Raw genomic sequence first — 26,267 nt, forward strand, 5'->3', positions numbered from 1 at the left:
CAGGGATTGTTGCTTATTTTATGAAAGATTGTATTGGATACTGTATCTGATTCTAGTAACTCTGATCTTGTCAAGGAGTGCTATGCAATTAATATTATTGAACCATCCTTAAGTAAAATACCTGACCCCTTTAAAGGTTAACCAGTACCATTAATTGTAGAGCAGATAAAAGATAGTATTTCTCCTTCTGAAGCTGGGCTTTCATATCTAGGTCTTTGCATGACTACAGTGATATCCCACTTACTGATTTTTTTTTTTTTCTCCTGAGAATGAATAGCAGAAAATGTTATTTTTTTTTTTTAAAGAAACAATTTCTCTTGCTGTTGTTTTTAAGCCTGTTAAAATTTCCAGTATCCTTTATTTTTATGCCTTCTCCATTTATTAGAAACATTAATATATCAATGTATGTGTATTTAAAGATCAAGAGAATCAGTGATCCCCTCCTTGCTTCAGAAGAAGGTCTAAAAATCTCTTCTGTGACAAATAGGAATATATTTGATATTTCAACTCATGCTGAACCGATTGCAATTAGAATAGCCATAAATTCTCCCTTAAGGCTTGGATAGTACACTGCAGTGATACAGAAATAGTACTTTGAGACTTGCAATAGCAGATGGCCCTGAATAAATGCTATGTAATTTTGTCCTGACACCCCTTCTTCCCTCCTGCTTCGCCAGAATGCTTTTTTTTTCCCAATACCAAATATAGAGCTAGAAAAAGAGAAGCAGCTGAGAGAGAATCCTGGGGAAAGGAGAGGGAGGTTCAGTTGGTGGGAGGGCTGGTGCTTCTGTGTGTCTGTGGTGGGGAAGCCAAACGCTTCGCTTCTTGTCAGGGTGAGGTTACATGTTATGACTCGAGCTGCTGGAACAGCTTGGCTCTGCTGCAAAGAACAGTTCCCACCATCAGACCCTGTGCCAGCACCTTCAACCTTCTAAACCAGCACAGCCCTGATTTCCAAACGCGGGAGGGGGGGACACGGCGTGGGGGAAAGCCTGTGATGTGAGAGAGCTGAGCTGGATTAGCCCAGGGTGCAGCCAGTGCTGCGGCTTCCTCCACAGAGGGGGTCAGGATGATGCAACATGGAGCGGGATATCCTCCTTTGGCAGCAGTGACCTCTTAAATCAGCTGAGCCGTGAAGTGTAAATTCGCCCTCAGAGTCCAGCTGCAATCTTCCAGATTCATTTTACAAAGCAAATACTGGTGCTGGTGTCTGTCCTTTGCCTGAAATATGTCAAGATCATGTCTCTGATAATGCTCATTCCAGTAACAGTAATCAATCTCCTTTTGGCAGTGGATCGTTTCTGAGCTGAGCAAAACAAACTGAACATATGAGAAGGGCTGCCTTTTGTTGAGCAATCCTACTGCCAGGCCTGGCTGGCACTAACATAGTGATGCTCTGTGCATTTTAGGCCCTTCAAGGAGTGTTTACTGATAGAGCATTAGACTCAGAAACACCTTAATTTGGGAAGGTGCACACAAATTGAAGGTATCGTTTCTGAAAATATGTCACATGAACAGCTGGCTTCATATTGTCTTGATAGATAATACAGAAATTAACAGCTTTAGCAACATCACTTCTCAAAGAGATGTTGACCAAAAACTGGTACAAAGCAGTAATTTGCCAAAAATAGTTCCAGATACAAGCTTGGCCCCTCCCTAACTCTTGGTCCCCATTTTTGACACGTAGAGGAGCAACTCTATGTGAGAGATGAGACTGTTTCCCCCTCTCATGGAGCAAATCGCTGCCTGTTAAAGCCCGAGATGGAGGCTGGTCATCTGAGTCCATCTTAAGTAGTTTGGTGTCTGATTAACATTACAAGAACTTTGCTGATGGAGATTCCTTTAAGTACTAAAGCATCCCGAATCAGCATTTTAACTGGATATTGCTTGGATATTGAATGTAGAAACATAAAATAACATTGTGCTCACTGATGGAGAGTGCAAAGATTTCTTCATTTGAATGATTATAAGAAGTTTGAGAACTGTCTTTCATAGAAATGTCTCTCTGAAGGCCTTGCAATATCTCATTGCTAAATTTTACAAGTTAATTGTACAGGTAAGAGCTTTGCTGAATGATATTGTCTTTAGGAGAACAGAAACTAATTTTTTTAACTATGCAAACAATTACATACCAGCAGTGTGTTAGACGGAAATATTAGCTTGATCACTGAGACTTTATTTTCTGCTGAAAGATACCTGAAGTGGGAGGGTTGTCTCTTCATTTTCCTTGTTATTTTTTTGTTCATGGTGGAAATCACATTCCTAGCCATCAGCCACTTAATGCAAGGTAGCTTGTATTTGTACCTTTTTTTCTGGAAGATCTCCCTTTTCTTTGGCCTCCCTTTTCTTTGCCATAAAAATGGGTCCTAGATAAATATTTGGTAAACTTCCTGTGAAAAATCTGTTTTTCCCCAAAAAAGGGCGTTTTTGCTCCCTTTTTTTTGTCTGGAATAGCATTGACCTGCTTCTGGGCTGAAGACAGAACTGAGGAATCATTCTTTGCAAAGATGAGTTAACTTTGAGTCTTATGAAATGTGTTTAGTTTTTGGTTTAAGCTCTCAAGGCTGCACATTTTCAATATGAAGTCCTTAGAGACCATGGTGACCTAAACACTTTTTATTGCATTTTGCTGTTAGTGCCTAAAACTCCAGTACCTTTCTGCCAAAACAAACAGAAGTCCGAATCTGTGTGGGAAGACTCCGTTTCACTTCAGATACAATTCTTAACTACTGAGTAATTTTTCCCATGGTTGTGTATGCTCATAATACTAGGAATGGGCAGCAGACAAGCATTTGGTATGAATTCTGCTCAGAGCATTTCTGATTGAGAAACACGGGGCTGTATCACACAACCGTTGGGGCGAAGGGCTTCATGAAAAAGGTGCTGCTGTCCAGTTTGAAGGTGACAACTGCTCAAAGCAAAGAAAACAGCACACTTGGCATCCTTTCAGGCTTGGCAGGAAAAACAAAGTTTGAGTAGGCAAAGAACTAAATTACTGTCGTTACCAGAAGTGGTTCTTCCAGAACAAGATTAAAGAGACTTTGGCAGGACTCTGGGGAATCGTGAACCAGGCATTCCCATGCCGTGTCTGCTCTTTGCATAAATAAACATGTTTCAATTGTTAAGAGATTGAACAAGCTTCATAAGAGCTAGATGAATATCGTTAGTACAGTAGGGTATGCAGCTGCATTGTACCAGCCTTCCATTTATGCACAAGGCTTTCTGTAGCAACTATTACACTTTTCAGTGAATTTGTTCTTTACTGCTAGATGTGCCTGTGATTTTTCCCTTATTTTTGTACTGCTCAGAATCCTACCCGTTCTCTGTAAAAGTTCCTTGGATTCTGTATGCGTGGTGCCTTAAACACCAACCTACGACTTTTTTCTGGTGGGTTTTATCTCTGTTGCTTCGTGGAGGATGTAAACTGTATTATTCTCTACGTGAAACTTGTGTGTGACTGAGTGACTCATTCATTAATCTGGGATGGTCAGACCATTTAGTCATGTAGTTCTTTATGGTGGTGACAAGAGGATCTTGAGGATAAACCAGATATGAACGTTTGCCGTGGTGCTTTGTTTAGCAATGAAATGAAAATTCTGTCCTTTGCAGGAAACGATAAACATAAAATTTGCAACATGCATTTTCTGTGTCAGACTAGTATCTGTAGGAAGTGTAGTCTTAAAATAGGATGTGTAAATTAGGTCCTTGATAGGAATTCCACTTTGCACTCATGATATATTGTGTTTTGTGTTTAAGTAAAAATTCACAAGTGTAGTGGGTTTTATAGTGGCTCTTGGTATAAACTGAAACTTAAGATGTTTTCAAATATGCTTGTTATTAAAATATTTTAAGCAAAACTACAGTAGGTCTACACATACAAGTGTGACCTCAATCAAATACTTGGAACCAAAATGGTTTTCTGTAATAATAAGTTATTCGTACTGTGACATCTATGTGTGTGTCTGTTGTGATACACAAGCAGCAGCAAAGCTAATCATGCCTTAATTTGTTTAAGCATTGTAGTTTACTTGAAGGACTATAGATGGGGATGTGAAGCATTAAGGCTCAGCATATGGTGTGTGTGACCTCATCAGAGTGGTGTTTTTGTCTGGGTGGTGTTTGGCAGTACCCGTCACGGGCACTGTTGGGCTGAGTGTGTGATTCTGCTGTTGCTGGCCAAAGCAGCTGGAGTCAACTGCATTATACTTGGGACAAGCAAATAAAGAATAACAAAAGTGGTTTATATCATGTTTTTCCATAATAAAATACACTTGTGGAAAGATCTGGAAAGACTCTCCTTTGCCCAGGCAGGCAGTGCATTTCAGCTGTGTGTCTGGGTAGGACAGAGCAGGGTACATGACAGATTATATGTTTCCAAATATGTACATAATGTGTGTGATAATGCATTTCCAAAGCATTTCTGAGCACACAGCACTGGAGCAAATGTGCACAGCTGAGGCAGGACAAAGAATTCAAATGAATTTCCTTCACAATCATTAGACTTCTTACAAAGGGCATTTTACCACTCAAGGAAGAAAGTGGGAGGGTGAGCAGAGTCTTCAAAGGATTCTCTCACATATTTGGTTTTAAAAAAAAAATTGTTAAGAATGAATCAAGAACACACTTCAGTTCCTCTTTATGGTGAAATCTCTCTTCAGGCCTTACATTCTCCTTCAGATTTTTTTTTTTTTGGAAGACAAGCCTGGTTGCTTTAGTGTTTCAAAATGGTAGTCTGCCTGTCTCCCTGTGTGCTGAAGGTTGCAGATGTAAAGATAGGGCGATGAGAAATCCCTGTGGGAGGTGTTACACGCACAGTGATAGGCTCCTGTACTTTGCTCTTCTTCTGAATGTGCGTGGCACGTCTGAGAGCTGACAGGTCAAATGTCTAACACACCTTAAAGATTGTTGAAACAGTATTACTAATAAACTTTCTCACTAATCACGAAGTAGGTATGTTAGATACAGGACCGAATATACACTAATCTTGATCTATTAGAAATCGTGTATGCCATTAAGTAAGACTTGAGCAAAGGGCATTGGGCAACTCCGGTGCTCTGCTTTTCTGTTAAAGGCAGGCATTGGATATTTTGGGCCTGGATGCTTTTGGTTCTGTGACCTGTTTGCCTGTAAGAGCAGGCGTGCAGGACTTGTGTAGTAATGGTGTGCACATAAAAAAAATTCTTTAAGCATCTTGAAACAGGGATAAAATAATATTTTTCTGTCTGTATTTTAAGCACCCCATAACGATACGTGCACTCATCTTTCAAACTTCTCTTACTTTTAAACTTCAGGCTTAAAAATAGCTGCTGCAGCTGAAAATTGCTTTTCCCATAAACTTGCAGCTCCACTGACAGGCAGGCAGGAGCTTTTGGGTTGGTCCCACCCTTTGAGGTTGGCAGGAGCAGCCCAGGAACTCCTGGTGCAGGCCAGCTGGTGGCGATGGACAATCATGTGCTCCCCTCCTGCTTTCGGTTCCTCCAGGGGCAGCCCAGGCACACGCAACTTTCTGCATCCTTAACTCTTCTCAGCGTCGTGCTGGAGAACCGTCTCTGCTCTTTCCCATGTCTCTGGTGTCTGGACCACCCATAAGGAGTCCAGCTGCCTCCCCTGGCAGTGCCGTGAGGAGCGATGGTCTAAACAGCTTGTTACCCACACGTCCGTGTTTAAGTGCGCGGTCCCAGCATGAGGGGGAGCAAAGGGCTGCGTCCAGCTAGAAGTGGGTCAGATGACTCATCCCAGGCCTCACTCCCAGGAACACGTGTGGGACAGAAGGGTTTCAGCTCAAAGGGAGAGGGAGGAGGGATTGGCACCCTCCATTTGTAGATTCAGAGGGAGATATACATCATCGAGATATACATATACATCCTAAGCCTGTATTTGTGTCTCCCCTTGAAAAAGAGCTTCTTTCTTGAGAACTTTCTCTGTCTTCATTCTCAAAAGAGGTGGAATAAAATCAGACCTTTCTGTTCTACCGTGGTCTGTTAAGAAGTGAGGGCCTTAGTCACTCCTTTTGTCTCTCTCAGCAAGGTTTGACACAGGAGCGGAGTTCTTGCAGATCTGACAAGCCTTAGGAAGATGAGCAGCGTGGAGGGGAGGCCATCAGTCAGCAGGGCGGTGACAGAGCTGCCACAGGACTGTGGCTCCTCCAAGGGGGAGGAAGTTCAGGGGGAACTGCTGAAGGTTGTGGGAAGATACACAAGGAGGAAGGAGAAAAAGTTGTGAGGTCTCTGGGATAAGCTGAGGCTGCTACAATGGAGATGGCTCTCAAATCCATAGGAAAACAGTTTTTCTTCCACTGTCGTAGAGAAACTTATTCTTCTTACAATTTCTGAAAAATCACAGTCAATTCAGTGTTTTGACTTCATTAATCCTACTCCAGGAGCTAGCATTGAAATAATTTACAAGTTTGGATTTCACACAACAGAAGAGATGGAACAAAACTTGCTTCTTCTTTGAAGGCAAGGATCAAATCCTTTCACTGAAGTATTTTGGTACTGCTCAAAAGCCAGTGCTGGGATTACTGAATTTACAAATCCATCCAGTGTTTCTGGGTAAGGAATTTTCTGTGTTTGATCATAAGTGATTACTTCTTTTCACCAGTAAAAGTCCACGAAAAATACCACTCAGTAGTAAGAGAAGGGAGCCTTATATTTGGTTCTGTGTCCTTAACATTTCCATTCGATTTATTAAAAAAAGGAAAGTTAAAAGTATTTTTCTTACGTGGTGTTCTTGACCAATGCTTTTCCGTAATCCAGACACAAAGTCAGCTCTTGGAGAAGTCTGTCTCGCATTATAACCAGGTGCTGCTTTGCCAGTGTGTCCTTGCTTTCCTAAGTAGTTGTGGTGTGTTGGGATTGGGAATCCTCAGTGCTTTGGGGAACTCAGAACCCTGAATGAGGGTAAACTTCTGCAGTCATGGGAGTCTGTCCCCAGAGCCAGAAGAGAGTAGGCATTCCTGCATTTCAAGTAGGGGGAAACTGAGTTTCATTGAAATGTGTTCTTACCAAATTAAGCCTTATCTTGACTGATAAACACAGTAGTTCTTTGGGTGAAGTGCTCATGGGTTTGTTTGCATTCACTCCTCCCTCAGATACAATGTTCCTTTGTTCAGGGCTGCCACTTTCTTTCTTTTTCTTACAAAATGTATTTTTGAAATTACAACTAATAGAAGTAATAATTCGTAGTCTGGGATTAGAGCTTCATGGGAACTGCTCCACAGCCTTCAGCAAACTACAGTTACTAGAGATTGAGAGCTATAGCAGTTTCAGGTGTGTGCACCTAATTCTTTTTCCAGGACAGACATGTGGGGAGAAACTCAAGTAATTTTATACCAACTTGAATTTTTAAAATTAAAACCAAGTATGAACATTACTGTTTTCTTAGACATTGGAATAATTTTATTAAGGGCTTGTAGAGGACTTGATGTACAGTGTATTTCCTGATCAAACTGCATTTATTTTTAACAGTATACTAGATAATTAAATGTAGCTGTAAAGTTTTTTTGGCTACCATTGTTTGTAAATACTGACACCTCCCCCTCTTCAATCTAGAAAACATTTTCTGTCTTTTGAATGGAATTAAAATTTAACTTCCTGTTTTTCCCCTGTACCCCCCTCCTCTTGAGTGTATCTGTCAGCATGACTGACAGTAAAATGAGGTTAAAGCAGGTTTCAGGGTGCATAAGACTTTGTGGCTGGAGTATAGTGCTTTTTTCTTCCTTTTTTTTTTCCTCCCCAAGTGATGTAGTTTCATCTTGAATTATGTCTTTACTAGGAATTTTTTTGGTTCTGCGTGCTGTGAGATTTGTCTATAGAAAAATATTGTGAAATAGATGAGCATTGTATCAAATTTAAACACTGAATGACTTTCCTAAGTTTACCCCAAGGAACTTATTGCAGCAACAACTGAAACATCCCCGTTTTCTGATTAGCAATTCAGTCTTTCCTCTGTACAGGACCATTATTCATCAATTCTATAAAAGGCACAGCCACTGCTTTCTCCAGAGTTGCAGAGAGCTGTAGTGTTAATCCAAGTATGATATACATCCCAGCTGGTCAGACCTCCGTTATTTATAGGGAAAATTCCTAAAATGGCTCCAGCAGGTCAGAACAGAGCTCTCTGCTGGAAAAGAAAGCGCATGAGGATGGTTGCATTGCTTCTGGTACTGTCTTGGAGCAGAGGCAGCATTTCCACACTTGTACAGTGATGGACTTGCTGTTGTATGCCCAGCCAGACCAAGGTTAGAGAGTCTCTGGTGCTGTATTCTTGGAGCCAGAGAAGTTTGTTCTTCTGAATGAAATTCTGCAAGAAAATGTGCTAATTGTTTTTCCAACTTCTGTGCAGTGCTGCCTTGAATCCTCTTAGAGATTAACTTTGAAAAGTTTTGTGGAAATACAGTGGTACTCTTTTAAAATGTGAGAAAAATGAGTTTTATTCTGAACTACTTTCCTGTTGTATTACTATTCTAAGAAACACATTCTCAAACAAAGTCCTGAAAACCACTTGAAAATAAAACATTAATGCAGTAGTAATTTGGTAGACTAAACTCCACTGACAGTGGGTTCAAGAACATTTTGATGGTATCTGATGTATTCTTTCCTCTTGACAAAAAAAATTGTCTAAATATTGTTATTGTTTGTAGGGATTTGTATTATGTCCATAATCCTCATGAGTTATGGGGGAAAGGAGCTGGAAAGTTGTATGTTCCTAGAGTTCTTATCTAGTAAAAAAGGATTGAGGATATCTGCAGAAGAGACTAGATAGCTCTGTGACTGGTGGTAATCCAAATTACAGAGCAGGGAGTCATTCACAGGAGTGATACACTCTGATGGATGTTTCTAGGAGCTGGTGTTGGTTCTAGGAGCTGCCATCAGACTGCCGCACGTTGGACAGCGTTTTACAATTCTGAGAGACCTTTGCCCTTCAACAGAGCTCTTAGTTATCAGTAGTTATCAGTAGTCTCATCCAGGACTGTTGTGCTGCTGAGTAATGCCATCGGTGATGAAGATAACTACTGTGGTAGGAGAAGAACTGTCCAGTCTGTCGTTTTCTGTGGTGGTGGGACACAGCTTTCCAACTCTGCTGGTTCCAGCAGGTAACCTCTGCTGTCCCTGATGCACGTAGGATGTGTCTTCTGTAAAGTCAGTCTCTGAGCATGGCTGATATATCTTGGCTTGATTTCTGGGTGCATTAGACTTCATTTCCCCTAGTCCAGACTACTGGTGATCAACAGAATGTGCTTTCTTTTTTGCTTAAAGACACCTCCATCCATACAGCTTGTCCCTCAGCTCATGTGATCCGGGTCTTGTTGGATACCTTCTGAAAGCTGTTCAGAATTCACAGGGTGTCGGGTTCTCGGTTTAAATTTTAATATCAATGTACAAAAGAGATTCCTCCGATTTACTCACTTAGCAGCTCTCCTTGTTAGCATCGACTTCGCTCTGCTAATTGCTTGCTTCAGGGAAGTGTCTGCACTTTGAGGTTTCTTTTCCCATAGTGGCAGTGAGTTGCTTAGTGACTCAAAGGCTTGTTCCAGTATCACCACATGACTTGGGAGTTACTGGTTGAGTGGGATAGGACCAGTACTCCCTCCCTGTTTTCTTTCAGGAGTAGATAAAACGCAAAATTAGATCAAAGTTGCACATTGCTGAGATGGTGGTGATAGATGTGAGGAGCCTGCAGTGAGAAAGGGGAAGGAAATGTGATTCAGTGGAAAATGAAAGAGCAAATGCATGGCTGTGTCATCAAAATGAGAGAGAAGGTGGACATGGGGTAGTGCTGTTGACTTGACCTTTATTCGTTATCTGGTGAGTAGTGCAGTCAGTCAGCACAGTGCTCTGGATGGAGGCTGACAGCCCCACCAGCTTTGTGGATGGGAGCCACTCGTTTGGGGAAGTCTTTAGGTGAGATGCTAAAAGGTATCTGGCACTGGGGGAAAGTTTGCTTTTCTGACCCAGGTTGTCCCAGCTGCTTACAGAGAGAGTAACATAACCCATGAGCATAAGGGTCATCTGTTTTTTTAATCTCTATTTTCAAGTGCAAAATTATTGTAGATGTCACTAGAGCAGTTTCTAGGCTGTTTTGTGACAATACCTGCCCAGCCCAGGTTTGGTTTTGTTTATCCATTGCTTGTTGCTTGCTTCCCTGCTGCGTGTTCATCCTGTGTGCTGCTCTGATTTCCCCGCTACCTTCCCATACCAGATTCTCATCTACAGACACAAGAATAACTGACTTGTTAAATGCAAGTTTTACAGCATGCCCATTTCACCTGAGACACTGATAGTTTCATAGGAAGGCAAATATCTATGTTATTTTTTGAGTTTGCGAGTTAAAATCAGGGAGAATATTAGACTAAGAGTCAGATTTTTTCCTGTATGTTTATGTTCTAATTTCGGTATATCTTTCCATAGGATAATCTTCCGTATTTTTAATAGAAATTTTCTGGTATTCTTGAGGTGGGAGTTACTCTTCCAGAACTGAACTAATTGGTGCAATGAGGCATCTTCAAGCCTGAAATCATGACTTGGAGAAATGTATGCAGATCCTGATCCCATAATTCTCAGACCTGATAATTAAAATTTTAAAATCAGTGTCAACTCTTTAATTGTTGACCAGGCGAAATGAGGAAGGGGGTAGGAGTGTGTGGGGAGAAGTATTAGGCATAGGGAAGAGTGGGGAGCAGCAGAAAAATTGTTGATATCTTTTCCTGAGAGATATTAAGTTTACTGACAGTTGGAAAATTACTAAATTTGTAGTCCTCATCTTTTTTCCCTCGTGGTTTTAACTTCTTACAGAAACATAGTTGTTGCCATCACACACTGAAAATAAGCCTGAATCTTGACCGTTCGTGGTGCGAAGTATCTGTAAACACTTGTCCTTGGAGCAGTGGCTGCGGAGCCCCTGGTTGGGTGGGGATTGGGGATTAGCTCCCTGGGTTCCGTGGCCTGGCCCCACACCCAGGGTGAGCGTCACTGCCCAGCCGTGCCCGCGCGCACGTGTGAGCAGCGCTGACCTCGCCTCGACTTTGCTGCTGGTTTAGGGGTCAGGGCTGTGCCTTCAAGCTTGACTTAACTAGTTCAGATGTAGCCCAGCAGCTGCCGGGTTTGAATGAGGTAAATTGTGACTGTGCGCTCAGAACAGCAGAAAATAGGTCAAGTGTGGGTTGGGTTTACATAGAAAGCGCTGGCGTCGCCTGGTAAGCCTAAGCCTCTTCTCTCAGCTCAGACAAAGCCGTTTAAGGTAAACTGGGAAGTTACGATCTCCCCAAAAAACTTTCTAGCCTTTCTGGCTTTCTGGCCTCGGTGTTGGTGGCTGGCATTGCCCTCGGTGAGGAGCCTGGAGCCGGAGGGAGGCAACCCTGGTTGCAGGGCCACGCGGAGGGTCAGGTCGATGTGTCCCCGGAGCTGTTCCCTCTGAAAGACATTCCTGGTGTGGCTGTGCGGCACAGCACGGCCCTGCAGCCTCCGGGGCCTCTCTGACCTCCTGCCCACCAGCTGCAGCAGCGTGGCAGCTGGGGTAGCCTTTCACTTGTCAGAAGGGAATAAGGAATATACTGTTTACCAGGGGGTTGTGTGTGCTTGTGTGTCTAGAAATGGGGCAAGCAACAGAAGATCTGTGTTTAGACTCATCTAAATTCGATTATTTCGCTGTAAGTTTTGGTGTGGTCTGTGTGGCAGCAGCAGTGCCTGCCTGGTGATACCCTCAGGGGTGACAGTTGCTGCCAGTTTTTCTGTGTTTTAGTTAGATTTTCATCTTCTGCCACTGGAAAAAAAGCCTGGTAGCATGGCAGAGGAATGCTACCAATTCATAGGTGATGTTCTTGTTAATATCTTCGGTGTTCGGCCTGTCTGCATTTTGTGTCACTTCTGGTTTGCCTGGGTTTTTTCCCTGCTCACTCTGATGTCAAGCAGAACAATATTAAGATGGAAGGTTTGTTAAAAATTATAATCAGTAAAAGAGATTACAGATCAGTGATATAATCACATATGTCAGGTGACACAATCAGTGAGAGATAGGAAGAAAAATAAAGGAATTTTGCTGGTTATGAAGAACTGAAAAGAAGGAAAGAATTGTACCAACCTTCTTTCAGATGAGGGGTAAAAATTGGTATGGATGTATTTGAGGCTGGGTATGGGTATGACATTTAATCTTTTTTATGGGAGAAAATCATCTTCTAAAAATGGCATTAGAGGACTAGTATGAATTCTCAGCAGTGTAGATTTTAAAAAGTGCTTTTTGCTACCACTGCTCTCTGAAGACTGTTGTGACAGGCGGTAGGGAGGTGTCGACTTATCTTGTACCTTGTTTTTCACACTGAAGTTTTGAAATTTAATTTCTGAAGCTCCATGCAGTTGTAAAAATGATTTGGTGCAAAAAGGAAAAAAAGGATTGGGGGGCTCGTTTTATAGAAACCAATACTCAGTTACGAAACAACAGCACTGAAGGTTCAGGCTTCTGACACTTTGATCTCTTGAGATTTTCATTTGCACAGTTTGAATTTAAATGTGGTCCCTCTACCATTAAAGTACTAACAAAATGCTCATTTCCATTTGCATACTGTGTAAACATTGTAAACAGGACTGTCAAGTTGGTTATGTACTAGTTTTCATCTAATTCGTGTCCTAAATTATCAGAAAACCTCTAAGCAGCCAGAGGAAGCTATAGTTAATTAAGCCACAGATGGTGAGGACTAATGTGGTGTTGACCTTTGTGAGGACTGCAAAATCTACTTAGTCTTTCTCTGTAAAACACTAGCTGAAATGAGTTCCTACTGATATTAAAAAGATGTCCTTGATGTGTGAAGCCAAATGCAGAGACACCATGGAAAGCTCCAAGGAAGAAGCTTTCCCAAATAAATGTTTGCAGGTTCCTGGTGTGTGACAGGTGTCAAGACTTAGTCTTCAGGGCTCTGATTTAAGCCTTTTTACTGCCAAAAGCCACTGTTTTTCTTGGAGTGGTTTACCTGAAATGCATACTGTCAGTTCTCCTCCTCTCCTTCACTGAAAATGGAGAGTTGACAGCTGACCAGAGTTTCTATACCCTCCTATAAGCAGCATGCAGGCTGTGTTTGGAGGTGGGAGCAGCTACTGGAATCAAACAATCCAGTTGCTCTTTGCTCCAGGGTTTCATCTCTCCATGAACTCATTTCTGCCCCTCAAGTTTCTGAAGAATGACTTGGAGAAGTATTTTAAAATGCTGAGGAAAACATCTTGCTTCAGTAGTTCAAGTCTTGTGGGGAAGGTGGAGAGCTGTGGAAATGTGTAGGCGTTCCCACCACAGTCATGCCTGGCTGCCCAAAATGGAAAAGGAGCTTGTGGTGGTTTGGGCCTTTCAGAGGCACTTTGTATGGTCTTTGGGCAATGTGCAGGTTCAGCTCATCCAGGGATACCTCTCAGGGTCTTGGGCAATATTTTTTTGTGGATGGGGCTTGAGTGGGAGAATTCTCTATGCATTCGGATTTTGTCTTGTTTTTCTGTGGGTACTGTATTTGAAATTCCTGTTTGATCTTAAAGGAATTTTGAAGCATTATAAGTGATGTGCACTTGTTCATCTGTGACTCTGAATGCTAAATTATTTTTGTCCGAATAAGCTATCTGAAAATACTTCTCTGAACAAAAATTTCTACTTTCTAGTTAGAGCAGTGTGGTATCTTAACCTGTGGTGGTACTGTCTGTAGTTTCAACCTGCTTTGTATCCTTTCGCACCAGAGGAAAGAACAGATACATTCAGAAAAACACACAGGATCACTTTGTTACTTGGGAAAATTTCATTCTCTCTCCTTCTTGGGACTTCCTTGGAGTCAAGCATGTCCCCAGCATGTGAGAATGATCACCTAGAGAGACATGCAGCTGACCCAGTTCTTTGGATAATTAAGCGTTAAGTCCAGTCCGCCAGAAGTGAATTCCTCTTTTGATATAGAAAGAAGGAAGAATAGCAGCAAAGATGTAAAAACTTGTCATAGATTGGCAAGCTTCTGATAGTCACATTGCTTCATGTGACTGTCTTTCAGAGGGGCAGGAGGGATTATCTCAACCATATCTTTGTAGCCGATATGCCCTTTGTCTTCTTCCCACAGTTGTATGGAGTAATTTGTGGAGCAGGGGACACTGCCACATGAAGTACATAAAGAGCTTCCTACTGCAGATTTGAAGAAGAATATAGCAGTCCCATTTCTTTGATTTGCATCCTGATTTGCGTAAGGATTTCAAACCAGCATTAACATCCTTCTGGAGGAGGTGTTCCAGGGCTTGTGGAAAAACTAGTCTAGGAGAGGGTACCGTACTTACTTCTGTTTGTAAAACTATTTTCAGATGAGGAAAAGTCTGGAGGAAAACCCTGCAGGGCATTTACATCTTCTGTGGGTTAGTCTGTCAATCATGCTGCTTCAACCAAGGAGGAGAGGAAAATTGAAGGTCACAATTGCCAAGGTTCAAAACTCTAGACAGTAATTGTTCCTTGAGCAATATAAACACAGGGAAAGGAAAAGGACTGGGCACTGCAGAGTCATCTGCTTGTCTTCAGTGCTAAACTATGGAAGAGATGGCAAGTCATCAGCCTTGCTTGTGTCTACCTGCTTTTGCCAGTTTGTGGTGTGTGCTGAAATCGTGTGCTTAAGGCCACTGTCCTACAATTTAATACATTATGCAATTAATTTCCTGAGTTTTGGTTTTCAGATTTAAGATTAAAGATGGAAAAGGTAAATCATGACACACACACACACTTTTTTTTCTTAGATATATGTGTAGAAAAGAACAGAATTTTTAAGATTTCAGGAACTTATTCTATTAGTATCTTCCCCCCCCCCATGATTAAGATGTTAAATGTGTATTGTGTGTGCATTTAGAATCTCTGGGTTCTCTTTGATAGTCCCAGTCATACCTGCATGCGGTTTGTGTAATGGGTCTTTGACCTCACTTGTGCCTTTTGTAGCTCATCTTTGAGATGAGCTCATCTTTCACCAAGAGTGAGGAAATAAGTACAAAATGGACTTTGCAGTCTCCTTTTTTAAGTGTTCACATGGAGCACTCTCAGCCAAGGTACTGATGTCATGCATCTGAATTCAGAGATAGAGCAAAAAAGGTTCAAATGTGCTATACGTAGGATGGGCCAGTATCTTCTTTGTCAAGTTCAAAGAAGGCCAAGATGCTTAGGAAGGATGTGAAATCTAAAAAAAGAAAAGCAACAGTGTCTGTTGCCTTCAGGAAACAAATCAAAATTAGCTTAAGATGACATAGAGACTCAAAAACTTCACATAAAGAACTCCTGAAAGTAGTATAATGTTAAGAGTAACAGGTTTGACTTCGTGGTACCTAATTGTGTAAGTCTCAAAATGAAGATACAAATTTTCTTAGATGGGACTGAAGGAATAATTCAAAGTGTACAAGATCTGCATATTAACTGCACTTGTAAATCAGCCAGGTTTTCAGTATTGCAGTGCCTTGGTCTGTCACTTGGGTCCAATGCTTGTGGATCTGAGAGGGAAAATTTTTATTACAGGAATCTCTTGCAGCTGCTGTGAAAAGAGAGTTCATGGGAAGGAGGACAGATGAATGGTCATCCCACTGCTCCAGTCCCAGGGTCTATTGTGTTCCCCTGGCAAATCATCCCCTCTTTCCAGTGGTGGGGTTGCTTCTGTAGGTAGGATCAGTGCAAAAATGGATTTGCACAAGTAGGCAGAACAGCTAATACTCCTTTTAGATTGCCTCAGGAGAGGTCATCCTTGAATAAATTTTGGTTGTGACCCTCGTGTGCCTCTGGTAATGCCAGCAACATACTTAACCTGGTTGGGGTAGAGGTCCCGCTGATCTTCCCTTCACTTTGTTCCAATTTACATGTATTAAAATGGTCATCTTGACCATTTCTTCTGGATCCAAGGCCATATCCTTTGCAAAAGCATAAGGAGAGAGTAATTTTCTCTAACAACCAAAGCATCGATGCATTCTCCGTAATGGAGCACAGCAAATCCCCAAGTGTCAGGAAGCGAATTTTAAATTTGAAATAGATATCCTGTGATCAGTGGGTTAGCAAGAATAATCTCATCCAGATGAATAGAGAGAAATTGCTTCGTGTCACTGCAGCGGCCTGGCAGCAATGCACGATTCACTGGGTGTTGCTTGTATCTCTGTATTCTGTGGCTGGAGCTCTTCATAATAAATTGTGAAACATCAAGGAACTTGTTGGAGATCAAGGAAAGAAATTGCTTGATCTCAGCTGCAGTACTGATAAAACATTTTACATTTTGTGTGTGGAGAATTGCTCTCGTTATTTTAGCTGTCTGAAGTTCTCTTGGTACAAGTGAATGTTCCTGCCGCTCACGGATTTCCAAGGCCATCTTCTGCATGAGGAGTCTCCAGGCTGTGGTGCAGCTTTTTTTCTCTGCCACAGCCTCAAAGACAAAAATAGCAAGTTTGTTCTGAAGCAGAGAAATAGGTGTTCTAGGAGTCAAAAGATGGATGGTGATTTAAGCCATGCTTGCGAGGATACGAACCAGATTCTGTGCCTAATTTTTTCTTGTTAGGAGGACAGTGCCACTGAATATGTCTTAATTTCCCAGATGATGTCCTACCAAATAGTGAAAAAGAATCTTTTCCAGAAACTGAATATAATAGAAATTAAAGTGTGTCTTATTTGAAGTGACCTAATTAACAAAGACCAACATATTTGAAAATCAGCAATGGTGTTTCTCTCAGAATGCTTGTTTCTCTTAAAATACAGCTTATGCATTATATTTGTGGGGTTTGTATCTGTGCTTATGCTCAATATGTCCATGTTAAATTTTACAGATATGGAAAACAGGTTTTTTTTAAAAATAATTTAATCATTATTTAAACAATTCTTTGTGCATACCTGTAAACACTGAAGTCTTTAGAGGGCATTTTTAGCTTGTAGTAAGACAGTATTTATGAAAGTGTGATCCTATTAATAGCTTACAAGTCTGGCCACATGTGGGATCTGACATACCATGTTTCCATGAAATAACTTTTAGCACTATGTTATGCTTTTAAGTTTTTTCTAAAAATAACTCAGGGATTTGTAGGCAATCAGTAAAATTAGTGTCTAACTACTTAATATTGTACTTTAAAAATACATGTAGGAAAATAAACAAAAATGTTACAAGTAAACATAACATATGGTTCTTTTTTTAATCTCTACTTTAGGACGACGTAGACAGTCTAAACCCAGTTCTCAGGGATAACCCGCAGTTACATGAGGAGGTAAAAGCCTGGGTAAAGGAACAAAAGGTTCAGGAGATTTTTATGCAAGGTAATTATGTGGGAAATTGTGTTATTTATATTCTATGTTAGCTAGTTAAAGGCCATTACTTGTGTGGAACTCATCCCATAGCATTTGTGATATAATGGAGAATATATTTCTAACTTGGAAGTTATTTTTTGGAAGTATTTGTTAATACAAGAAAACAAGACTATGTAAGAAGCTTGTTGGTGGCTGCTTCAGACTGTTCTTAACTTGTTTGATGTTTTAGTGTTTACAGCAAAAGCCGAATATCATTAGTCTGAACATAGATATTTTATGAAGTTTGTTGTGAAAATAAGTGTGTATGAATGGCAACCACACACATTTTGGCATGTTTAAAACTGTTCTGTGCTCTGTAGTGTTACTGTTACGTGTGATAACTTCTCAGATACCTGTCTGTGCTTGTAGTTCTTCACAGTTCTGTCACAGATGAAGAATACTTTCAGATCCCCACCCCACACCCTCACCCCCTGGCTGAAAAGTGCCTTTCAGATCACAATTTTGTAACTCGAGTCTAATGCTGGAAGGTTGCAGCAAATGCTGTATATGAGAATATTGACACTGTAGATTCAAGTTACAAGAAAACAAGTATGAATTAGAAGAAATTATTTTGGTTCCACCTTGCTGATAATAAAAATGCATTGGCAATATATTCATTGACATGCAGGCAGCTCTTCAGAGGCATTCCTAGGATGGGAGGCAGAAACTAAGCTCTGCAGTCTGGGCTAAAATCCCCATGCAAACAGTAAAGCAGTTTCAGAACAAAAATGCTTAAGCAGTCATTTTATAAATGAAGATTGGGAGGGAAGCAGTAAATAATCAGATAATTTGAGGATGGTTCTGAGGTTTTCTTGCTGTCTGGTTTCTTTGATAAAGCTAAGATCAGAAGACCAAAGGAATATGGTAAGTTTAATATTGAAGTTACAGTAAAAAACCTATGCCTTTCCTTCTGTGGAGTTTCTAATTTGACTAGATGTGATTATTCTTATGGGCCACAGAAAAAGGATGCTGAAAAAGCAACTTGTGGAATTATGTAGATAGTGAGTCGGTATGTTGGTGTCATTTTAGATTTTACTTTAATATCCTCAGATGCAACACAAGTTAATAGTCTGTTGATGAAATTTGCAGCCAAAACTGGATTGAGAGGTAATGCAAAATCGAATTAGGCTGTATGAAATGGAAACTAAAATTGAGCTTGTTTACTGTATTTTATTAGAGTAACAGTAATAAGGCAATTATAAAAGTCTCTGTTACACTGGTACAGAATCAATACTTGAGTAAAGCCCCAGCAATATTGAAATTATCATCTAAATGAGACTGCAAGCCCACCATCCACACAACTTATTTACTTCCCATCATTGCAGGAACTGTATTTTTGTCTTTATACATATAATTTCTCAAATAGATGTTTCTGTGCTTAGAAGTGCACAAATGCAGAGTGTCTTGGACGGTGAGATGAATCTAATCCAAATGTTCCTTCAGAGCAGTTTTCCTCATCTCAGGAGAAGCTGCAGTTCAAATGCACTTGCTGCCCTGGTGTGATATGTGACCTGAGGAGACACGAGCTCCCTGGGGCAGTGAGGTGCCAGCCACGAGGCCCTTGGCAGTGCCACCACCTCTGCCCCGAGGGATGGCGGTCAGGCAGTGGAGACTGCTGTCACATTCTCCTGGGACATAATCTGCTCCTGGTCACGGAGGCTTTGCATTTGGCACAGCCCTTGCAGTGGCTTACAGACAGCCCTCTGGCAGTGCCAGCTGCTGTGACCTAGTCGTGTTATCCTCCTTTTCTCCTTCCTTCTCTTCTGTGGTTTGCTTCACCTTCTCCATTATTACCATTTTCTTGTTCCCTGCAATTTAAGCAACGTTTTCAGTTCTACCTTGTCTAGACATATCTGTTAAGGTTATCACCATATTCTCTTACTTTATCCTCTGCAACATCTTTAGGATCCAGCCTTTTCCTTGTCTGTCATGCTTGAAACCTTCATGTCATAACTTAGTATTTTCTATATTGACTCTCACAGTTAAAATGCAGTTTATCTGAAGAAAGAGGAGGGTTGGATAAAATCATTAAAATCAGATTCCAGATGTTTGAAAAGAAACATGCCAGTTTGAGGAGGGAGAATTTTAGTTGAAACCAGTCTAATTATTTACAAGAATGAGACTAAAGTAAAAAAATTGGCCCGTGTAACCTTTCCTTTGGGCAGCAGTCACAGCAGCATGCTCTGCAGTAGAGATTGTAGCTTTGGCAGGAAAGTAGTGTATTCCTTGTTTAAAAAAAAAACCCAGGCTCCTCCCAGACTTGGCCAGGTTGAAAGCTTTTGGGACAAATAAAACCAGTTCAAGGAACATAGTGAAGTGTCTTTAATTTTTAACAATTAAAATGTTTGATTTTTTTCTTCCTATTAGATTTATTATCACTACAATCTCAGGCTGAGTGTATAATAATCCTCTCGAAACACTGAGCGTGCTTCAGCCCTGAACATATTTCCTCATAATACTGCACAGGCTGTTCAAACAATATGTAGCTAAGCGTGATTCAGCCAGGGACTGGAAACAAAGCCAGGCTTTTCCTGTAATGTCTGCTTGTGGCTGGGCTGGGCTGGAGCTGAGCTGGCTTGTGGCGTGTGACTGCAGTTTAATCTTTCTCCTTCTTCCTGTCACTCCAGCAGCACGTAAGAAAAAACCCCAACCCTCTGCTTTTAAAAGGTAGATAAAGTCACTTTTAAAAATAGATGGGGTAACAGCTGGGATGAAGGACAGACAGAGATTAGAACAAGGAGTAAGAGGAAAGAAATTGGCACTGGGTCAGTGCAGAGGAGTAGGAGAAGCTGGAAGCTGTTGGAGAAGGAAGGATGGAGCTTGTAAACTGAGAAGACTGGGAAAGGACTTAGAAGCCAAGGGCCTGGAATCTTAAATGCTAAAACGAGACAAGAAGCTGGGGAGAGGCTGGTTCTGGTTATGCAAGAGACTGAAAATCATTGTGCAGTTAGCAGTAGGATGCAAGAGAGGAGGAGCTGGGATAGGAAAGTAGGAATGGCAAATCTGCACAGAGACAGAGGCAAAATTTTACTGGGACTGTCTGAATAAAACAGAGCTTTGGGACAGCCATTAAAAGTTCAAGATGTGGAGAATGTGGATGGGTCAGGCAGCTAGAAGTGTGGGAGCTGAGCTTGGAGGCGTTTTGCAGGGGCATATGGAGTAAGAGTTGGAGAGAAGCCATCAGGAAATGTGTCCCCACGGGAACCCCGTCTGGTCCAAGACCAGGAATGTGAGACATTAAGCTTGTGGATTCTTCCTCTTTTTCCTGCCCATACCTATGTGTGATTGGCAGCGCCTGTGCTGGCACATTTCTGACCCTTGTCTGTGCAGCTGAGTGTGTGGAGACACGCTCCAGGGGTGAGTTAACACCGGTGGCTCAGGCGGTTCAGTAGGTCTCGAGGTTTCAGTTGCACCACGAGTGATGTGGATGGTGGTGAGAAGGGTGTTTCTGTTCCCAGCTGGTTTTAAAACCTAGACAATCACATGCAAAAGGTATTTCGGAAGGCCTTGCTAAGGTTCCAGAATTAAACCTTAAGACCACTTGGAAATGTGACATTAAAAACAATCCTTGTGGTCACATACAGTCATGTGCAGAGTTGGACTCAGTTGTGTGAAGGTGGCTGATTTTTACCAGAGAAAGCTGTCACCTGCGAGGTCCCTGGCCTGTTTCCTGCAGATGTTTGAGCGTGCTTAATGTACTAGGCAGGGCTTGGAAAAAATGATCTTTAGGAAAGACAGGGGAATTCTGGCCTTGCCTGTGTGGTTCAGCAGCTAAGCACTCTTAAATCACTTAAGTTAGCCTGTTTGTAGGTTGTCACTGAGTGGTTTTGCTTCCCTTCCTATGTGCCTGGGGTTTGGTTGCAGAAGTAGCAAAACCCACACGGTTGGAACTGAACTTGGTGGCAGGGTTGCTTGGTCAGACAAAATGTTGTATAAACATCAAGTGTGACGAAGCTTAGGGTCCCAGGGATCAACTGAGACACTGAACATGAATAAAATTGTTGAATCTCAATTTCCGTGTCTTGACACAGTCTCCAAAGTAGGTACTGTATCATACTGTCTCCCCATGCCTGTTGGCTTTTGGAAGTGAATTAAACTGAGCTTTGCAAAGTGTGTGAGGTGTCTTTGTGTTCCTGAAAACAGGAGCCGAAGTCTTCATACTGTGTGTGCTTGAGTGTTCTGTGTGGCCATAGCAGGCATGGGATCACTCAGCTGCCTTTCTGCCTGCTGTAATGGGGAGAAACTCTGTGGTCCCTTATGGGAAAGACTTGGCAGATGCAGAGCCTAACCACCAAGATGTAAATCTTTTTGCCAGCAAACCAGCTGAGCATGTGACTAGCCTGTTAAATAGCTTCTGTATAACCCACTGCTGCCACTTTCTAGCCTTTCAGATTACTTTTCTGTGGTTGCTGTTTGTAGGCAGGAGTTTTCCCATCATGTGTCATCATGGTTGCAGAAAGATTTAGTTAAGAGAAGAAAAGTGTATGTTGAAAATGTTAGCTGAATTGACCTTAAAGCATACTTATATGTGCCATTTACATTTCAAAATGTCTTCCTAAATCAAATAAAATCCGCAGGCAGTGTTGTGCCAGAATTGGCTGTGGTTTGCTCCTCATGCCATGAGCACTGTATGTTTGCTGTGAAGCTTAAAAAAAAAAAAACCAGGCAGGAAAACCCATGTATGCCTTTTTTTTTTCTTAATTCCTCAATGTTTTTTTTATTTTTTCCTCTTCCAAAGGTCCGTACTCCTTAAATGGTTATAGGGTGAGAGTGTACAGACAGGATTCTGCCACCCAGTGGTTCACTGGCATCATCACTCACCATGATCTCTTCACCCGCACTATGGTTGTTATGAATGACCAGGTGAGTTTGATAGAGGATACCCAGAAAACAAGCTACAAGCAAACTGCACACTGGGAGGTCTTAATTTCTGTCACTGGTACTGAGAAACCCACGGAGCTGTTTGGTTCCAGCAGGGTGAGGGTGTCACTGCGCTCAAACTACGGCACAACTGCACTGGGCCAGTGGTTAAACCCCCCTGGAGCTGAGCACTTGGACAGTGATATGATTAATACCAGTCTACAATTCCTTCTGCTGTTGCTACTTCACTAGTGAAGGCTTTGAAGTGAAGCAATCTGGTTTTAAGAACTGGTCTTCCCTGTCAGTTCTGTTGGGAATTTCTTTCCCAATGATGAAATCTTTTAGCGCTGCAGTAATAATAATTACTTTTTCCAAGTAATTGAAATAGCCATTTGTTGAATTAAGCATTTACTACAGCCCTAATTTATATTTAGTGTGGTGGGTTTCAGTTTTATTTCTGAATTTGATGTTGCAAAAAGAATTAATACTGGTGTTTTTAGTGGCAGTAATGAATTCTACTTCAGGAGAGTAATGACTCAGTAGTAATGTAGGGAATGACCTATCTGCCTTGAAATGACTGACAAAATCGTGTGTGACAATAAAAACTAGTCTGGTACTGAAATACATTCTTTCCCTTAATTCTCTCTAATTGATTTTCCCCAAGTGTTATTTTTTTCACTTTGTACCACATTCTTTGAAGATCTGGTTAGCATTTCCTGCTTTATGATATTCCTTACTAGTAACACTAGTCTTTAGAATTTTTGCCTCCGGTCATTTTGGTTCCCTTCTTGCAGCAGTTTTGCTTCTGTTGGAAGCAATACTGTAATGTGCTTCTGCAATATAATTTGTAGTACATGAAATAAATTTTATAAAATGCTTGTGTATCATAATTGCTACTTAGGTATTATTCTATGAATAACTCAGTTTAATCTCAAATTTGCAGGTCAGGGAAGGGAGGGAAAGAAGTGGTGGTGGGGTCCTTTCTCTAAAAAAAAAAAAGTTATTTTTGCTATGATATGTAAAGACACATTTGCTTTAGTTTGACACTGTTCCCAGCCTTTGTTGTGTCATATGTCAGTTCTGCTTGTCAGGATTAAGTAGGCTTTTCTCTGATTAGTCTTTAGCACACAAAATAGACTGGTGAACACTGATACAGAAAATACAGATAGGGTATTGTCTGAACATCTGCTGATTGTTATTTTCTCTCTCTCTTTTTTTTTTCTTCATAAACCAGGTGTTAGAACCTCAGAATGTTGATCCTTCTATGGTTCAGATGACCTTTCTAGATGATGTTGTTCACTCTTTGTTGAAAGGTGAAAATATTGGCATCACTTCACGCCGACGGTCTCGTTCCAACCAGAACAGCAACACAGTTCATGTAGATACATTTATCTTTTTACCTAAGTATTTTCATATATTGAGAATGTTAAAAATACATGTTTAAAGACACTTAATTAACATTGCATTTAAGTCCATTAATCACAAATTATTTTTAGGGTCATTATACACGTGCACAAGCAAATAGTCCCAGACCAGCAATGAATTCCCAAACTGCAGCACCAAAACAGAATTCTCACCAGCACCAGCAACAGAGGAATACTCGGCCAAACAAGAGGAAAGGCTCTGATAGCAGCATGCCTGATGAAGAGAAGATGAAAGACGAAAGATATGATTATATAGGTCGTGGAGGTAAAAGCAGGGAAAGGGAGGGAGAGCTTCTTAAAACTGTATTAGGCTGAAAATGTGATAGACATGTTTTTATCTTTTACAGAAAACCCCAAAACCAAAAATAAACACTTTCTTAGCAAAAGAAGAAAACCTGAAGAGGATGAAAAAAAGTTAAATATGAAGAGACTGCGGACAGACAATATCTCAGATTATTCTGAAAGCAGCGACTCGGAAATTTCGAATAAAAGATTAACAGATTCATCCTCAGAGCAAAATTCAGAAAATGAGTTAAAAAGCAAGAACACTTCAAAGATAAATGGGAAAGAAGGAAAATCCCAACCTACTGAGGGAGTAGAACAGACACTAACGGATAGACGGTCTCCTTGGGATGAAGTACAGGAGGATAAAAACCATGAAGAGACAGAAAGGCTGAAGTCATCAGTCTTGGATCAGCAGGAAAAATCTTCGCTCCATGCAGGAGAGCAGCCAACACCTTATGAGCAGAATGCCAAGGATGTACATGCTCTAGAGTGTAATGCAGAAAAACATCATACTGCAGAGTTAAAAAATGAGCAGTTTTTACCCAGACCTCCTACTCCAAAATGTGTTGTTGACGTTACTAATAAAAACAACTCTGAAAAGGAGAACCAGGATAATGCTGCAAGTACCTTTGGTTTGCAAACGGTTCAGAAAATAGAATCTCACAGCAGCGATTTAAAACAGCAGTTTGCAAATGCAAATTTCCTTGAAGCAAGAAAACAGGAAGCTGATCAAAGTTGGGTTAACAGTGTTGTTAAAACGGATTCGATACAACCTGGGGTTGTAAAAGCGTTGCCAGTAAATGAACACTTAAATTCTGAAAAAGAGAAAGTGCAGTATGGCTCGTTTATGTCTTCGTTAAATGTAGCTTCTCTAGCAGAAGAGAGTAAACTGCGTAAACAAAGTCCAGCCCCCGATTCTGTGAAGTCAAAATCTAGTGCTTCAGTTGATCATCCTAAAACAAAGTCACCTGATGTTAAGCCTAAATTCACCCAATCTTCTGATACTGTGAAGTCTAAGGTTAGTTCCCAAAACAGCCATGCTACTGGATTAACAAGGTCAGCCAATAAAACTGATCATGATTTGCCTAGGTCTAGTTTTCATCCAGTTCCAGCTAGAGTTAGTGCTCTAGAAGCTACTAAAAGTCCTCTTATCATTGACAAGAATGAACATTTCACAGTATACAGGGACCCCACTCTGATTGGACAAGAAACAGGAACTAATCACATTTCACCTTATTTGCATCAGCATAATTATCCTCTGCATTCCTCATCCCACCGAACCTGTTTAAATCCAAATGCTCATCATCCTGCATTAACTGGTTCATCCCATCTGCTCGCTGGGTCTTCAGCTCAGGCTCCCTTGTCCGCTATTAACACTCACCCTCTTAGTAGCGCCTCCCACCATTCCGTCCATCACCCTCATCTGCTCCCCGCAGTGTTGCCCGGAGTGCCTGCTGCCTCCTTGCTGGGTGCCCACCCGCGACTAGAGACTGCTCATGCCAGCAGCTTAAGCCATTTGGCATTAGCACACCAGCAGCAGCAACAGATGTTACAACACCAGTCTCCACATCTTCTCGGACAAGCTCATCCTTCTGCTTCCTATAATCAGCTAGGGCTTTATCCAATTATTTGGCAGTATCCAAACGGAACACATGCTTACTCAGGACTCGGTCTGCCCTCCTCCAAATGGGTCCACCCAGAAACTCCTGTTAACGCAGAGGCTTCCTTGAGAAGGGTAAGTTGAGATCTTTTCTTAATGATGTAGTTAGCTGGGCCTGGTGTCTCCCAGATGTGGTAGTTTGTGTCACACCGACTGTACTGTCATGGTGGGTTTTTTGAGTAGGCAGAGAGCTAGGAATGGAACTCCAGCAGTAACCATTGTCAGGGAACTCAAGTTCACGGGGTAGATATTTGCTACCTCGAACTGTGTAAACCATTGGGTAAGTGAAACACTAGGAGAGGTAGGACAATTGTCTTCATAGTGAAATTTTGTGTATGCTCCCTGAGTAATGGCAAAAGATTGAGGCAGAAGTTCTGAAGAGAAATACTCTAGCATTTATAAATCTTTCTTGCACTTCACACCCATTTCTCTTGTCTTTACACCTATCTGTGTACCCTCTCTTAGCTTATCTTTTTCTCCCCTTCTGTTCCTGTTGACATACATCCCTGCCTTCCCATCTGTTTTTTACTCCTCTGTATTCAAGTCAGGGTGATTCCTCTGTCTGTTTGCTGAGTACAACCACTGAAGTCTCAGAAGACATGGTTTGTGTTTTTCAGCCTTCTCGCCCAGTGCGGCGGTGGGGTTTGGCAGGCAGACGTGGCAATTACAGGAAAAGTTTTCTCAGCTCCTGCAGGCTTGGGATATGGCATGCTCATTGCAGGCACCTCAGAGGAATAGTGTAAGAT

The 26,267-nt window shown here is 41.4% G+C and overlaps 1 protein-coding gene across 8 annotated transcripts in view; it reads left to right on the top strand.

Moving 5' to 3' along the window:
- JMJD1C (jumonji domain containing 1C) overlaps nt 1-26,267 on the top strand; it is a 155,934-nt gene that overhangs the window by 100,306 nt on the left and 29,361 nt on the right. For 5 of the 8 annotated variants that reach the window (XM_064662341.1, XM_064662345.1, XM_064662347.1 and 2 more), the window contains 5 exons: nt 17,157-17,262; nt 22,031-22,155; nt 23,387-23,530; nt 23,649-23,841; nt 23,924-25,596. In XM_064662341.1, the coding sequence (XP_064518411.1) occupies nt 17,157-17,262; nt 22,031-22,155; nt 23,387-23,530; nt 23,649-23,841; nt 23,924-25,596 (2,241 nt within the window). Of the gene's footprint in view, nt 1-17,156; nt 17,263-22,030; nt 22,156-23,386; nt 23,531-23,648; nt 23,842-23,923; nt 25,597-26,267 lie in introns of those variants that run through there. The other 3 variants (XM_064662344.1, XM_064662342.1, XM_064662348.1) reach the window with 3 other exon arrangements.

Source organism: Pseudopipra pipra, chromosome 8 (assembly GCF_036250125.1).
Source record: "Pseudopipra pipra isolate bDixPip1 chromosome 8, bDixPip1.hap1, whole genome shotgun sequence".
In the NCBI taxonomy this organism is placed as follows: Eukaryota; Metazoa; Chordata; class Aves; order Passeriformes; family Pipridae; genus Pseudopipra; species Pseudopipra pipra.